Below are 16823 nucleotides of genomic sequence, written 5' to 3'. Positions count from 1 at the left end.
TGTCTATGGAAAAGAGACAGGAACATGAAGGCCACACTGAAGAAAGCCAAGGTCTGTCTAGACACCTAAACTTGCCCAATGACACTCTGCTCTGCAGAACGACAGGGGCCAGAGGAATAAAAGGGCAGCCAGAAGCACTCCATTCTGTGTGGGCAGCTGCTGGAGAACCAAGGGTGCTCATGAGAGCAGTGGGAGAGAATGGGTCCTCGACGGCAGCACTGGGTGAGGGTGCCACGTGGGAAGCCCGTCCTACTACAGCCCTCAGGCAAACCAGGCAGACTACTCCTAAACCAACTGAGGAGGCTTCTAGGAAGGACACAGTAAATACCCTTGTGACCGGGGGTGGGCAGATACTTCTTCAACAGGAAACACAAAGTATTACATTCAAAGATACCATTAAGAGAGACACAACAAGCCTTGGAGTGGGAAAATGTACTTACAACTTAAAAAAAGAAAGATCCTGTATCCAGAATGTAAAATTCACACAATCTAACAAAACAGACAAGAGGCTGGAACATGATTTGGCAAAAGAGGGTATCCATATAGCCAGTAAGCCAATATCAGAACCTATCAAAGAAATGGAAATTAAAATCACAGTAGAATAACGCTATATCAGATCAGCCAGCTAAGGTGAAGCAAGCTGACATACCAGGTGTTCTGTGAAACGAAAAGCAACTGTTGGTCCTCTGCTATTGGTAAAAGTTTACACTTGGCAAACAGCCCAACACAGACTGCTACAGTGAGAGACAGGCACTCACAAAGACCCAGAAGGTGGCCTCCTAAAGGCATGTCCAACAGGCAAGAATGCATGTTTACAGGAGCCTGTGGAGCAGCACTATTTGCAAAAGCCAAAAACTAGAAATAATCCAAACATACACTTGCAGTAAATGTAAGTGGACTGTGGTTGTTTCACACCATGGAACTGGTACACCAGTGGCTCTCCTGGGGAGTGGGACATTTTGAACATATGGAAACATGTTGAGTGGGATGAGGACAGAGATGCAGCTAAACAACCTACAGAGTACAGGACAGTCCTACTACAAAGAACTTATCAGGCCCCAAATGACAACATGCTGGGAAACCCCATAATAAGGCAACAAACACGAAACACAGCAACACGCAACAGCACAATGAGCTTCCCAGACATGCCGGATCAAACAGCCTGCGCAATTCCAGTTACATAATGCTCAAAACGGACACAGTGGGAAGCCATGAGGGAAAAGCACAGGTTTCCTGTGTGCAGCAACTTCATTTCTCAAGCTGGCTGATAACCAATGTTTCTTTGTGATCATTTTCTGAGCTTCACTTTTATGTTTTTGTGCTTTTCACTAATTATATTGTCCTCATTAAAAAAAAAAAAAAGACATCTAAGAACAGAGGATGAACCAAGGAGGAGAGAAAGGGGAAAATAATAATAATAAGGCTTGCCAAAGCTCTTCAAGAGAAGCCCGCCCCACACTTCCTGTCAACCTGACTCCTGCTGGTCATCCAGGGTCCCTGCTACCCCTCCTCCCACAACTGGCCCTGGGTGGCTCAGTACTGCTGGCTGGGTCAGGGAGTTAATGCTTGGAGGTGCACAGAGCAGGGGCAGCCCAGAGCAAGCCCCAAGAACTGCAGTGATCACTGCATTCTCTCCGCACACACTCTTTCCTTTCTGAAACCAGTTAACTTCAGTCTGGCCTTCCCTGAAAATCTTTTAGGTTCTCAGCACAGTCTCCCTTTCCTTTGAAAAGTGCCCTGAATCCAGCCACACAAATCATCTCCACTGCTACCACCCTGGCTCAGGATGCCCTGGCCCTCTCAGGTAAAATATGCAATGCCCCTACCCCCACCCCCCACCCCCACTCCCATCCCATCACCGTTCCCACTGGCCTCCCCACAGCAGCCAGAATGTGCTCTAATCATGGAATACCATCCACGTATTCATAGGTGGTCTGGCTCCAGCAGTCCCTCTGGCACCTCTTCAGTTGAGAGTCAAAGCCTCAGTGCCCTCCCTTAGACCATGCTAGGAGCTCAGTAAACACTGTCCTCAATAGAGCTGTCCTCTTTCATGTTCTGATTGTTGAGGGCCCTCCACAACCACCCACCAGTGGGGCAGGTAAAGCAGCGATATGCAGAGAGGATGTGGAGTTCCATCAACATGTTCTGTGGGAGGCAAGAGGAACATTCCAGCTCTCTCACCCAGTTAGGACTCCCAATACATTAGTGTGGGGCTATCAACAAACACCCCGTCAGCAGTACAGCAGGAATCCTTGGTACCATTTCGCCATGGAACACAGGAGAAGGGATGATCAGACTTGAGGACAGAAAAACTGGCAAGGTTCCCTGGTGAGTAGTTTTAAGTTGGATTTTGAAGGTGTGGAAACATAATGTATCTAACCATTTAGATGATTAGGAAATGGACTAGTATAGCTTAACATAGTAGGCTATTTTATATCTCTAGGTTTGTTTTTTTTTTTAATTCCAAAAATCAAAAAAAGACACCATCTCTCCCACCTTCACAGAAGAACTAAAAGCTGCTCACAATAGAAGGCAGCCTCTTTGCTTCTTCCATGAGCTCATCTGGTTCTGGCTTCTACTCTACCAACTGATTCCTTATTTCTTTCTTCTGAAATCACTTCTCAACACAGTACTGTCGACAGCAGATCACACAGAGGGAAGTAGAAAAGGTGCTACTTAGCCCAGGGGGTTTTAAAACATATTGGCATGGCAGATGGGTCACTCTGATGAATGTGCAGAGTCTGAGTCACAAACAGAGTAGTCCCACTGCAACACATGACAGAACACATGCAAGTCAACAGATGCCAGGAACAGCAGAAGTGGCACAGGCAAACAGAATCCCCAGAATGGTAAGGCATCTATGAAAATGGAGGTAGCAACTAAGTTTCACATTTCAAGTTAAATGCAGGTTTAACTTAGAAATTCAGCATGGCACAGGAGAAAAGTCACAAGCTCAGTCAGAGGTGTGAGGCTAGGGACACCAAATGCGGTACTTCCTGACTGGCCTTGGCCAATAAGGCAGCATTCCCGTTCTCTGAGCTTGCTTCCTAGTCAGTAAAATGGGAGGGACATCAGGCGCAGAGTTCCCACAACACATTAGGTCACTCAGGCACAAGAAGTGCTGCATCAGCAGGGACTCAATGGGGAGCCATTGCTAGAGCTCTTCTTGGAAACTCTTTTCTTGGAGTACTGAGGATTGATCCCAGAGTCTAATTCATGCTAGGTAAGCATTCTACCACTGAGCTACATCACCGGGCCGCCTTCACACTTTTGCAAGCTCTTAAGAAGCAGTTCTTGGGGCTGGGGAATACAGCTCAGTTGGTACAGTGGTTGCCTCACATGCACAAGGCCCTGGGTTCAACCCCCAGCACCAAAAAAAAAAAGCAATTCTTTAAAGTACAATCAAGAATCAATGAATGGGATAGAATAAAAATGAAAGGTTCTTCACAGCAAAGAAAACAATCAATAACATGGAGAGCTTACAGAATGGGAGAGAATCTTTACCACACACACCAAAGAGCATTAATCTCCAGGACATATAAAGAACTCAAAAAACACCAAAACACAAATAATCCATTAATAAATGGGCAAAGGAACTGAACAGACACTTCACAGAAGAAGAAATACAATCTATCAACAAACACCCCAAAAAATGTTTACCATCTCTAGTAATCAGAGAAATGTAAACCAAAACTACACTGAAATTCTATCTCACTCAGTTAGAATGTATTAAGAATACAAGCAACAAAAAATATTGGCAAGGATGTGGGGGAAAGGGTACACTTACACATTGCAGGTGGGACTACAAATCGGTGCAACCACTCTGGAAAGCAGTCTGGAGATTCACCAGAATATCTGGAATGGAACCACCAGTTGACCCAGTTATCCCACTCCTCAGTTTATACTCAAAGGACTTAAAACAGCATACTAAAGTGACGTAGCCACATCAATATTTATAGCAGCTCAATTTACAATAGCTAAACTATGGAATCAACCTAGATGCCCTTCAACAGATGAATGGATAAAGAAATTGTGGTGTACATACACAATGTATTATTACTCAGCCTTAAATAAGAATTAAATTATGGCATTTGCCAGTAAATGGATGGAATTAGAGAATACCATGCTAAGCAAAATAAGCCAATCCCAAAGAACCAAAGGCCTAATGTTTTCTCTGATATGCAGATGCTAATTCACAATGGGAGGGCAGGAAAGAATAGAGGTACTCTGGATTAGACAGAGGGGAGTGAAGGAAGGGGAGGGTGTATGGGGGGGGGGGTAGAAATGATAGTAGAATGAATCGGACATTATTACCCTATGTGCCTATATGATTACACATCCTGTGTAACTCTACATCATGTACAACCAGAAGAATGAAAAGCTATACCCCATTTATGTATGATGCGTCCAAAAACAAGCAGTTCTTTTTTAAAAAATATTTATTTCTTCAGTTTTAGGTGGATACAGTATCTTTATTTCACACTTATGTGATGCTGAGAATAGAACCCAGTGCCTCACGCACGCTAGGCGAGCGCACTCCCACTTGAGCCACATCCCCAGCCCACAAACAGTTCTTTAAAGCAAAAAAAAAAAAAAGTGCATTTTGAGGTTTACAACACGTATGTGACAATAACAGTGAAAAGATGGAAGACCATACAATGGCCAACAGCAAGAGGTGCGTCTTCACAGAAAGCAGCTAAATGTACTCTCCAGCCTACACCACTATGAGGAAAGGGGACAAAGCTAATCAGGAGAAATCACAAAATAATACTTAAGTTAATGCAGGAAAAAGCTGGAATTAAGGGGGGAAGGGAAACAAAGAACAGAGAGGACAGCAAGAAAGCAAGTAGCAAGATAAAGTTAAACCCAACTGTGTTGCCAATCACATTACATATTACTTATCTAAATACTCCAATTAAAAAGATGAGGTTCATCGGGCCGCAGTGGTGCTTGCCTGTAATAGCAGTGGCTCAGGAAGCTGAGTCAGGAGGATCATGAGTTCAAAGACAGCCTCAGCAAAAGCAAGACACTAAATAATTCAGTGAAACCCTGTCTCTAAATAAAATACAAAAAAATAGGGCTGGGGATGTGTCTCAGTAGTCGAGTGCCCTTGAGTCACACATATGTTATAAACCTCAAAAAAAAAAAAAAAAAAAAAAAAAAAAACCTGAGGTTTGGGTGTGGTGGTGCACACCTGTGATTCCCAGCAGTTCAAGGCTGAAGCAGGAGGATTAAAATTCAAGGCCAGCCTCAGCTTATTAGCAACTTAGAGAGACCCTGCCTCAAAATAAAAAATAAAAAGGTCTGGGGATGTGACTCAGTGGTTAAGTGTCCCTGGATTCAAACTCTGGTACCAAATAAAAAATAAAAACCTGAGGTTGTAATGCCATGTGCAGCACTCTGCTTGTCATCCTTTAAATTATTTTCACATTCCATTTTGGCCTACAAAATGGTACAGGAATGTGCCCTTTTCTGTATCATCTCCATTCAACCGGCGAATGTCAAAAGCCCACAAGTAGTGTCTTGCATTCCTGCTCCACAGGACCTCAGAGTGCTCCTCTGTGGATGCTCCCACTCTGCTGGCTTTGGCTCCCACTGTGCTTCCATAGCTATCTTTTAGAAGATGCTCTCTGACCGTGATGTGCATCCTGTCCCTCTTTCTAACCACACTCCTCCAGAAGCATGTCCTTAGAACTGCCCACTGGTGGGCGGGGGCGGGGGGGGGGGGTTATAGGTAACAATGCTCTTGGTTTTATTTGCCTGAAACACCTTCATCTCACCCTTACTCTTGAAAGGTATGGGGAAAGGGAAGGTAAAATTCAGGTTGGCAGTTATTTTCTCTCACATTAAGACCCATACTGTTGCTGTTAAAGACTCCAAGGAGCTAAAACATCAATTCTACCCTAATAGAACTATAGATCCAACACCATCACAATAAAAACTCCAGGAAAATTTTTGGTAGAGTATGACAAACTCTTTCTCAAATTCATATGGAAAGGCTAAGGGCTTACAAATAACCAGAATAACTTTGAAGAATAACAAATCTGGAGGATTTACACTACCTGACTTAACATTTATTACAAAGCTATCAAGACTATTATACAGTGTGGTAATAGCATAATGATATGGAACTGGATCAATAGAACAGAAGTTAGTCTATCAACAGCCCCTCCTGTGTATGAATAGTTGACTCTCAACACAGAGGTAAAGGCAGTTCACAGTTCAATCCAAAGGTGCTCAGGAAGCTAAAGAAAGCCTTATGCACAAGACACCACACACAAATATCGACTCAAAATAGGTCCTATACACAATGTAAAATGTAAAACCAGGAAACTATTTGAAGAAACCCATTAGAAAACCCTTGCAATCTTGATTTGGGCAATGCACTCTACACCAAAACCATGATTCCTAGAAGAGAAAGAAGATATATTAAATTTTACCAAAATCAAAATTGATTTTGCTCTCTTTAGAAATGCTCATTAAGAGAACAAAAGGCATGCCATAAACTGTGAGAAAATGTGTTTTACTACATACCTGACAAAGACTCATATATAGAACATGCCAAGAATTCTTGATAACAAGAAATAACCCAGGGACTGGGGTTATGGCTCAGAGCAAGAGAGCTCGCCTAGCATGCGTGAGGCACTAGGTTCAATCTTCAGCACCAATAAAAATAAAATAAAGGCATTGTGTCGACCTACAGCTAAAAAATAAGTGTTAAAAAAAAAGAAATAACGTTAAATAAAAATAAATAAATAATGGTTAAATAAATAATAGTGTTAAATAAAAATAAATAATGTCAAAAGACAGGAATAGACATTTCATCAAAGAAGATACAGGGGGCTGGGGATGTAGCTCAGCAGAAGAGCACTTGCCTAGCATTTTTTAGGTCCTGGGTTCTGTCCCCAGCACTGCCAAAAAAAGGAAAAAAAGAAAAAGAAAAAAGTAGCAGCAGCAATAGCTATACAAATGGCGAAGAATCACAGGGAAAAAAATGCTTTACACCATTACTGACAACAAAAATGCATGCTAACCACAGCAGGGTGCCCACTGTAGCACCCTACTTCGCTACTCAACTGTCCACAACTGAACAAGAGGGCTGGACCAAGCACTGGTGAGGATATGCTAAACTAGAATGGTTTAGTCACTCTGGAAAACAGTTTGCTAGTTTCATAAAAACTGACAGACAGGGCTGGGGGTGTAGCTCAGTGGTAGAGCACTTGCTTAGCATGTCCAAGGCTCTAGATTCCAACCCTAGCACCACAAAAATAAAAAACAAAAAGAGAAAAATTAACATACACCTATCATACAACCCAGCCACTTTACTCCCTAAATATTTACCCAAGAGAAATAAAAGTACATGGTCATTCAAAGACCCATGAAAGAATGCTCATAGTAGCTGTACCTGCAATAGCCCAAAGATGGAGATGACCCAAATATCCAACAAACAGCAGCCGAATAAATACACCATGATACATCTTCACAAGACAATACTACTTAGTAATAAGTAATGAACTATTAACACACATAAAAACATGGGTGGGTCTCAAAATAATCATGCTGAGTGAAAGAAGCTGGCAGAAAAGAATACAAACTATGATTCTATTTATTTAAAAGCATGGAAAATAAAAACAAAACTACAGTGCAGAAAGTGAATGGCTCTCTGGAAGGAAGGGGGCCACAGAGTGCCCAAAGTGCCTTTCTAGGGTGATGGATTTCATCATTACCTTGAGTATGGTCATGATTTCATGGGTAACTATTTGTATCAAAATTTATCAATTGTTCAACTTTTTTTTTTTTTTTTTTGAGAGAGAGAGAGAGAGATTTTTTTAATATTTATTCTTTTAGTTATCGGCAGACACAACGTCTTTGTTAGAATGTGGTGCTGAGGATCGAACCTGGGCTGCACGCATGCCAGGCGAGCACGCTACCACTTGAGCCACATCCCCAGCCCCAATTGTTCAACTTTTAATGTATGGGAATTTCTGCATGCCAATCATGCCCCGATAAACCTTTTAGAAAAAGTAAGTAGTCACCACCAAGTAGAAGTGAAGCTCAAAAATAGATTTGAATTATGAAACAACAAGGAAAGTCAAATTTTTTTTTGCATAAACCACACCCCCAGCCTTAAAGAAAATCTGAACAGACACACACACATAGATAGATATAACTTCAGAGTTGCAATATTTCTCCAATTTCTCTTTTCCCAAATTCTTTATAATGACAGGACTTCTCCTGCTGCAGATACCACATGCAATACTGTTTTGCTCACAGAGAAAGGGAAGGTGTATGCTGTTTTATATAATAATCTTCTCTGTATCATAGCTCACAACACATCCCAACTAAATCAAAAGGAACATTTGAGGATCAGCACTAAAAACCACTTAGCACACCAATGAATTTTCTTAAGTTTGCAGTCATTTGTTAAAGAACTAATGCACTGAGATAATCACTTCTAGTTTCTAATACACTGATAAGCCCTCCCCTGCAGAAGCAGAGCACACAACTGTGCAAAAAGCTGACCACCACTTACCATTCAAAAGCCACCAGAGCAAAGGGATGAATCCAGGGCTCTCACTGATGTATTTCAAGCCTTTCAAATTGATGCTCACATTGTACAGGGACATCAGCATCAACCTGAAATGCAAAAGAAAATGGTATTGACATGCAGGTAAACCCACATTGTATCTCACTCTAACTCTGTCTCCTATTCCAGAGGGCCTGAACATACCCAGAGACTTTCTCCCATCTCAGATGCCCAACTCCACCTCCTGGATAGGGCATACATTAAGTTTAAAATACAGGAAGCACTACTCATCTATGTGAAGTGGGCAACTTCAGCAATGACACCACACCACCACCTCCTATAGGCTCACATTGCCAAGAGAAACAAAGCAGAGAGGATTCCATGAGAAACCTCACAAGCCATATTTCTTGATTGCTCACTCTCTTAGTACCAAACCTGCATTTGTATAGAGGTAACTATCAAGTCATAAGTGTATTGCACCTCTAAGTTCAATACAGCCATCTGATATCTAACAGCATCTTCCCATTCGTTGACTATGAAGCCTGGCATCAGGCAGCCAGGTCAGCTTCCACCTGGTCTTCACAGAATCCCCATAACACATACCACAGCAAAACTTGTGAAAAAAACAAGACACGACAAGTAACAGTCAGCAAAAGGACCCACTGACAACCAGAACAAAAAAGTTCTCAGCTCCTGCAAGTATCAAATGCAAAACAGAAAACAGATGTTTCATACATGAAAACAATGAAAAGAAATTAAAACATCGCTGGGTGTGATGGTGCACACCTGTAATCCCAGCAGCTCCGGAGGCTAAAGCAGGAGGATCACGAGTTCAAAGCCAGCTCTGCAATGGCGAGGCACTAAGCAACTCAGTGAGACCCTGTTTCTAAATAAAATACAAAATAGGGCTGGGATGGGGCTCAGTGGTTGAGTACCTCTGAGTTCAATCCCCGGTACCAAAAAAAAAGAAAAGAAATTAAAACATGAACAAGAAGCTAGGGCTACTATTATGAATGACTGAGCAATCCAAAAATAACAGAACACAGAAATGAATTATAAAACTGCAAAACTCAAGGGTAACTGGACACTTAGAAAATATTAAATCAAAAAACATGGTAGAAAAAAGGTGGATGACAGGACAGTGAAAATGTTCAACATTCTTCCAATTAGGATTCTGAAAAGAAAGAACAGAAAGAATGGGGGAGGAAAAAAATTTGTTTCAGAAAGATAAAGGCAAAAACTCATCCAGAAACAAGCAAATCTAAACCCTCAGATTCAAAAGGCACACAAAAAATTTCAGACAAACATAAATGCAAACCTAAACATCACAATTCAACCACAGATCACCAAAGATTTTACAGCAGCCAGAGAAAAGACACATGACCTACAATGGGGCAAGTGCACTGAACTTGTGCTCTTGACAACAAAAACGGGAACCAAAGACAGGAAGAGCACAGCTTCCAAGTACAGAGGCACTTAATTGTAAACCCACCAAAAGCAGTTTCAGCAAATGAGGTTAAGTAAAAATATTACCAAAGAAAACCTCAGAGATGTTACCACCAACAAACCTGAACTAAAAGAATTTGAAGAACAGACTTCAGAAACTAAGAAAATGATCTCAGAAGATCTCTGTGAGCTATAAGGAAAAGCAGCAAATGAAGGGAGGTGTGGGTCCAGGAAGTCAGCACTGGAGGCAAAGGCAGTAACAACAACGTCTACAGGGTGCAACTCCGAAACTCCTCCAACAGAGCTGGGTGCAGGCACAGAGGCATGCAGCCCAAGACACGGGTACTACAGCATTCCAAAGTCCTTCATCAACCAGGACAGGAGAGAGGCATTAATGCTTTCAGGTGTGTAACAAAGCACAATTTTAAAGGGCTTATCACTAAAAAAAAAAGAGAGGTAACTTTCAAGATCCTTGGAAAGATAACATACGTCAAAAAAGATCTCAGTGAATTCCACAGAAGAAAAAAGGAAGGAAGGAAAGTGGGAGGAAGGGAATAAGGGGTTGGAGAGATTAGAAAAAGAACTCAGAAAAAAAGTCATAATAAACAGAAACAAAACATGGACAAAATAAACATAAACCCAAGAATCTCACTAGCTGCAAATATCAATGGGATATTCCTAGTAAAAGGCACAGATGAGTGACTATTACACTAGATGAGACACTAAATCAATGATCTTTTTTGTTTGTGTGTGTGTGTGTGTGTGTGCTGCTGGGGATTGAACCCAGGGCTTTGTGCATACAAGGCAGTCACTCTACCAACTGAGCTAGATCCCCAGCCCAAGACACTAAATCTTATAAGCTTGTACTGCAGACTCTCAGAAGCCAAAGGGGAGAGTGAGTCCACTGATCTCTGGGCAAAGCTAACGGCCCACTGGGACAAGCACCAATTCTCTTTATCTGAGAAAAAGACAGCAGAGCCCAGAGTCCCCACAATGTTTAGTACACAGACCATCAAAAATGTAACTTGCAGAGACAACTAGGAAGTGGAAAAGGAAGGCACTTACTTTGGGCACAAATTTAAGGGGCTGAGAAACATATTCAGTGGCCATGGTTTTTTTGTTTTTGTTTTTGTTTTTTTAAAGAGAGAGAGAGAATTTTTTTAATATTTATTTTTCAGTTTTCGGCGGACACAACATCTTTGTTTATATGTGGTGCTGAGGATCGAACCCGGGCCGCACGCATGCCAGGCGAGCACGCTACCGCTTGAGCCACAATCCCCAGCCCCAAAGATAAAATAATTCATTATTTTTTTAAAATCCAAATTAATGTGCCAGATGTGGTAGTACATGTCTGTAATCCCCATGACGCAGGAGGGCTGAGACACAATGATCACAAATTGGAGGCCAGCCTGAGCAACTTAGTGAGACCCTGTCTCAAAAAAATCAAAAGGAGGGCTAGGGTGGCTCAGCAGTAGTACGCTCATCTAGCACGTGAAAGGCCCTGGGTTTGATCCTCAGCACCACATAAAAATAAATCAATAAAATAAAGGCATTGTGTCCAACTACAACTAAAAAAATAAATATTAAAAAAAAAGGTCAAAAGGGGTCTGGGGTTGTGGTTCGGTGGTACAGCACCTGCCCAGCATGTGTGAGGCACCGGGTTCAATTCAACACTGCATATAAATAAATGGATAAAATAAAGGTCCCTCAACATCTAAAAAAAAAAATTTTAAAATCAAAAGGGCTAGGGATATGGCTCAGTAGTTAAGCACCCCTGAGTTCAATCCCCAATACCTCCAACAAAACAAAAATAAATAAATAAATAAAATTAATGCAAAAATTCCATAACAAACACTATAGCAAATTTTCAAATAAAGATGGAATTGATAACAGTACCATGCCAGGAAATCAGTAATACTGATCCAGTCTACTAATAAGAGACTAAGTAAGTGAACTGCATGCCACAGAAAAGTTGAGTCTTTTGCTAAGGTGTCTAGTTTCCCCACTAAACTCAAGTTTGTCAGAAGCAAGCTCATTACTTATTTTTACCATCTCACAGATAAGTACACTAAGACAGGACACAGTAAATCCCCAGCTCAGTACCAGACAGTGAATCAGCACCACTGACCAAGAGACTTAGCAGGCACAATGCACAGACAAGGCACCCTCTCCCCCAGACTTCCATTTTCAAAGTCAACAGCCACAATCAACAGAAAAGACAAAGCTACACCAGCAGCCTAGAGGAGGGGATTCTCAGTCCTCAAGGTGTGAGGACCCTCAGCCCTCTGACAGGTTACAAAACAAGCCAAACTGGAAGTCCCCCCTTCAGGTCTCACTGATGACTTTTATAGGTAACCCAAAGTTACTCACTAGTAACTAATTTACTAACTAACTTGAGGCAGTATTAAGGGCTGCTCAGATGAAGGGCTCATGAGGAGAATTTGGTACTATGACTAATTTTCTGAGATCTCTAAGCAGTAATTCCGAGAAGGGAAAGGCCCCTACTTCAGATCATAAACACAGCTGGAGGTCCACAAAGGCAAAAGTATCATTCATGGCAGGCTACAACAGCAGGTCTAAGATACTACACCAGAGACCAAAAGGCCCACAAAGCCCAAGATATTTTTTATCTAACCCTTTACAAAAAAAAAATCTGCCCACTTCTGATTTACAGTACGAAAAAGACAAATCAATCTTCTCTAGAGGTCAAAAGGCAAAGTTACTATCTGGTGATAACTGTAACATGAAACAAACCTCAGAAAGTAAGTTCAGCTCCATTGTCATTTAGCTTTAGGGTGCGAAAACCAACTCACAAAATGACAAATGTCTTTAAAATTTCATATCTGATCAAAACTCATTAATCTTAAGAAGCTAATGTAACTGAGGCAAACATAGTACCATCTGAGACCCCACATCACCAGGTCATACCTCTCAGAAAACCACTAACCTCTAGGTCACAAAGAAGCTGGCAGAACACAAACCCAGAATGTGTTTTTTGTGCATGTGCTTTCTCTATATGACACTTTCAATGTAACCAAAAATGTCTGTAAATAATGCATCAAGTTTCTACCTGTCAAGTCAAAAGAGACTGCCATCCAAACCACCCTTCTTGTATTCAGATATTAAAAGCAGACTTCTTTTCCTGTCAGGATTTCTGATGTGTTTACTAAAATTCTTTGGAAACACAATCATGTTTAAAGATTCTTTTCATTTGGCGTCAAATCAGTCCTTGAGTAAAGAAGGGGTGAGAATACCAAAAGGCACAGAGAGATTTGGGACAGCTTTTGACAGACAGCAAACATGGGTGACCATAACCCATAAAACAGAAAAGACAAAGCTACACCAGCAGCCTGGACAGGGGGGATTCTCGGTCCTTAGGTGTGAGGACTGAGTGAGCAGCTGACCCCACTGATCACACTGCACTCCCAGGCCCTCCCTGGGTACCAAGCCTGAGGACAGAGAACTGTGCAAAAACACAGCAGTGCTGCCCAGAATGGCAAGGCATGAGGAAGAAGCAAAGCACACTGGACACGGAAAGGCCTGGGCTTTGTATCTGCCTCTCCATGACTGCTTCTATAATACTGCCACTCCCCTAGGGCATTTTGAGGAAACATTTCTAGAAGCATCTTCAACTAATACCGACCTCTTCTCTCTGGGAATTCCTTGGACTCTTCTCTGCAGACAGTTTGATGTGGACCTCAGAGCATGCTGATGGGTCGTCATAACACAACAGGGAGGTTTTGAAAAGGCCTCAGAAGAGCCAGTGGAAAGAGACCTGAACATGCTGACTTAAACACAACCCCAGAGGACAGCCAACTAAAAGCAGGGAGGGAGAGCTGTTCACAGACATATACATGCTCCACATACTTCTCCTGACACAAGAGAGAAGAGAGAGGGTAGGTGGGCACAAGGGAGGAAGCCACCAGGGTGAGTCAGCCCATACTCACACTCACTGTCCTCTGCATGCATTTGACACCCATCTATCAAGAAGATGTAGCAGAGATGAATTGGAGCTCACCCAGAGTGCCCCAAGTCTGCCTTGACTCTGCAGAAACAACAGTAAGAACAAAACAGGATCCAAAAAGTGCTGAGCCCCAGGAGAGGGTGAAATAACACAAATCCACACATTTGGGGACCTTCTTAAGCATCACATAGCAGTCCTGGTGATAGGGAAGGAGAAAGTCGATGACTGACCTGGCTCAAGGTTGAACCTGTGTAGAGATGGGATGCATGCACAGGGGTAGATGGTGTGATGAGGAGGCAGAGGGACTGAGGGGCAGGCTGAACACACAGCAGTGTTGACTACCTCAGGGCAGCTAGGTCACAAGAGCACCAACCACAGTAAAGACCACATCAGATCTGGGGAACCAAAGAAGGCAAGAGACCTGGAGTCAGATTGCTAAAGGAATCATCCCCCAGGATGTTCCAGACACTGGAGATGGAATCCAGGAGGAGGAAACTAATAAGTCAATCCTTTATAAAAGAAAGGAAGTGCCTTGATGGTCAGAAAAGAACAGTGATGAGGGCTGGGGTTGTGGCTCAGTGGTAGAGAGCTTGCCTCACATGTGTGAGGCATCGGGTTCAATTCTCAGCAGCACATATAAATACATGAATAAAAAAAGTCCATCAACAACCAAAAAAAAAATACCAAAAAAATTAAAAAAGAAAAGGACAGTGATGAGAAAGGATGTGGAATTGGGAAGGTACTGGGGGATGAAATTCATCTCATTATGTTATGCATTTATACAAATATGGCATAATGAATCCCACTGGTACATATAATGCACCCATAAAAAATAAAAATAAACTTTGAAGAAAGGATGAATGTGCAGATAACTGGTTGCTTGAATTTGGGAGGAGAATTTTTTCATGAGTAGAAGAGAGATGGCCTTTAGAAAGCCAGCAACTAGAGAAAGCTAACTCCATCTCAGTCTGAGGCACCAGCTGCTAAAAAGGAGTGGAGCAGAGTAAGCTTCAGTTTAGGCAAGGCAGGAGAGGCCCAGTAAAGCCACTTATTTACAGCACAGCAAAGGTCCTGTTCCAGAGGGCTCAAGGTAGGGGGTCAGCAGTGCAGGTGATGGTCAGGAGAAGAGACACCCTGGAAAAGAGAGAGGCAACCAATCAAAGCACAGATCAGGAGGCAGCCAACCACTAGCAGGAAGATGTCACAGGATGGTGCTGCCAAGACCCCAAGCTACTAGAGGCTAATCATCTGCATGCAACACTGGCAGTCTGCTGAGAAAGAAAGTAAATGGCTTGGCAGGCAATTCCTCCCAAGCCCACTGCAATCGACAGGAGCTTACTAGAACCCAAAGACACAGAACTCCAAGGACTAGACCCCAGAGGCTGGCAAGGACCCAACCCTGACACAAAGCCTCACCTTGAAGCTGCAGGGGGGCCCCTCAACACCGACCCTGTAGAGACCACAGAAGCAAAGAGGGCAAGGAAGGGATCAGCATCCAGAACCAGGAACTGCAGCTTATAATTATGAACATGAGACACAACAGGAAATGGACAGAGGGCATGGGCAGATGACTCAGGGAAAGCCTAAACAGTGAGGACACTGAGGACTCTCACTCAGAGGGAAGAGGCAAGAGGCAGGAGACAGTATGACAGACAACATAAATACTCTTTATGGGATACAACATTGGAGCAGTGACAAGGACACGGGGCAGACACACTGCAGGTGGAAGTATGCACACAGACAGCATTGCACAGTACTGAAGATGGGAATGGTCTGCTTCTCAAACACTACACTTCTAAGAAAACCCTTGATGGACTCACACAGGTTAGCCAGGAGATACCTGCCAAGGGTGCAGCATTCCAGCTGCAGAGTAAAACCTGAGAACACCGAATGCCCTTCGGTCAGGGAAAGGATGACCCAAATGTTATCTCTGCTTTTGGTATGACATTAGGTACCTAAATGAGATAAACTAGATCCACAGGCAATTTGTAAAACTATCGCCAAAACAAAACTATACATACGTACGTGCTATACTGTAGTACACATATTGCTCATGTGCATAGATGTGTTATACAAAACAATAAATTAACTGAAGTCTGGTCCAAACAGCATGGCATAAGCTCACTTGTTTTTACTAAATATAGCTACAAATTCTGAACAGAACACATGGAGCAGCTACTTGAGGTCTCTGAAAAGTAAACAGTAAAAGGAAGATTGGGGAAAAAAAATTTGAAGGCTCAAAAAAAAACAGCAGCTGCCCTGGCCTGGACTCTGGCCCCAAACCCAGCAGCAGCACTGCCCCATAGTGCAGCAGGACAAAGTCCTTGATTCAGGCCAGAGGAAAGAGAAAGGGGTCTGCTATCAGCCTTGTGATAGCCGTGGGAGCCCCTAGGCAACTCACTCAGCAAAAAGGGACTCTTCCCATCCCTGAAGGATCAGCGCGCCCCCTGCTGAGCAGCTGTGGGCAGAGTGGCAGGGGCGGCAGCAGCAGGAACACACAACAGGGCACACCAAGCCCCAGCTTTGCAGGGTAGAAGCTGAAAGAGGGAGTCCTAGGTAACCACACAGTTTAAAAGGCATTGTGAAGAGGTAGGGGCTCAGTAAAGTGACTCCACAAAGGTGTAACTCCTGTCCTCTCCCCAAGATATGTGCTTGTGTGGATCTCATTAAAAACAGCCCCCCCCCAAAAAAAAACAGCCCCTAAAGGACTCAAAGAAAAGAGGGACCATCCTTCAGGTCCCACATGGGCCTCCAGCACACACACACAAGGGTGCTAGGAAGATTGCTTTGTCTTATGTTGTGCTGATATTCAGATAAAGGCGTTTTAGAATCAGGAGTCAGTGAATGCAGCACAAAAAGGCCTTTGGCTATACCTTGCAACTCAAA

At 42.9% G+C, this 16823-nt stretch overlaps 1 protein-coding gene across 6 annotated transcripts in view; it reads right to left on the bottom strand.

Moving 5' to 3' along the window:
* The window catches only part of Hsf2bp (heat shock transcription factor 2 binding protein), a 68480-nt gene that overhangs the window by 23310 nt on the left and 28347 nt on the right, over positions 1 to 16823 (bottom strand). For 5 of the 6 annotated variants that reach the window (XM_027929242.2, XM_027929246.2, XM_027929245.2 and 2 more), the window contains one exon: positions 8534 to 8637. In XM_027929242.2, the coding sequence (XP_027785043.2) occupies positions 8534 to 8637 (104 nt within the window). Of the gene's footprint in view, positions 1 to 3787; positions 3856 to 8533; positions 8638 to 16823 lie in introns of all 6 variants that reach the window. The other variant, XM_071614999.1, reaches the window with a different exon arrangement.

Source organism: Marmota flaviventris, chromosome 8 (genome assembly GCF_047511675.1).
Source record: "Marmota flaviventris isolate mMarFla1 chromosome 8, mMarFla1.hap1, whole genome shotgun sequence".
Lineage (NCBI taxonomy): Eukaryota > Metazoa > Chordata > Mammalia > Rodentia > Sciuridae > Marmota > Marmota flaviventris.
This window is presented reverse-complemented; position numbering and strand designations above follow the sequence as displayed.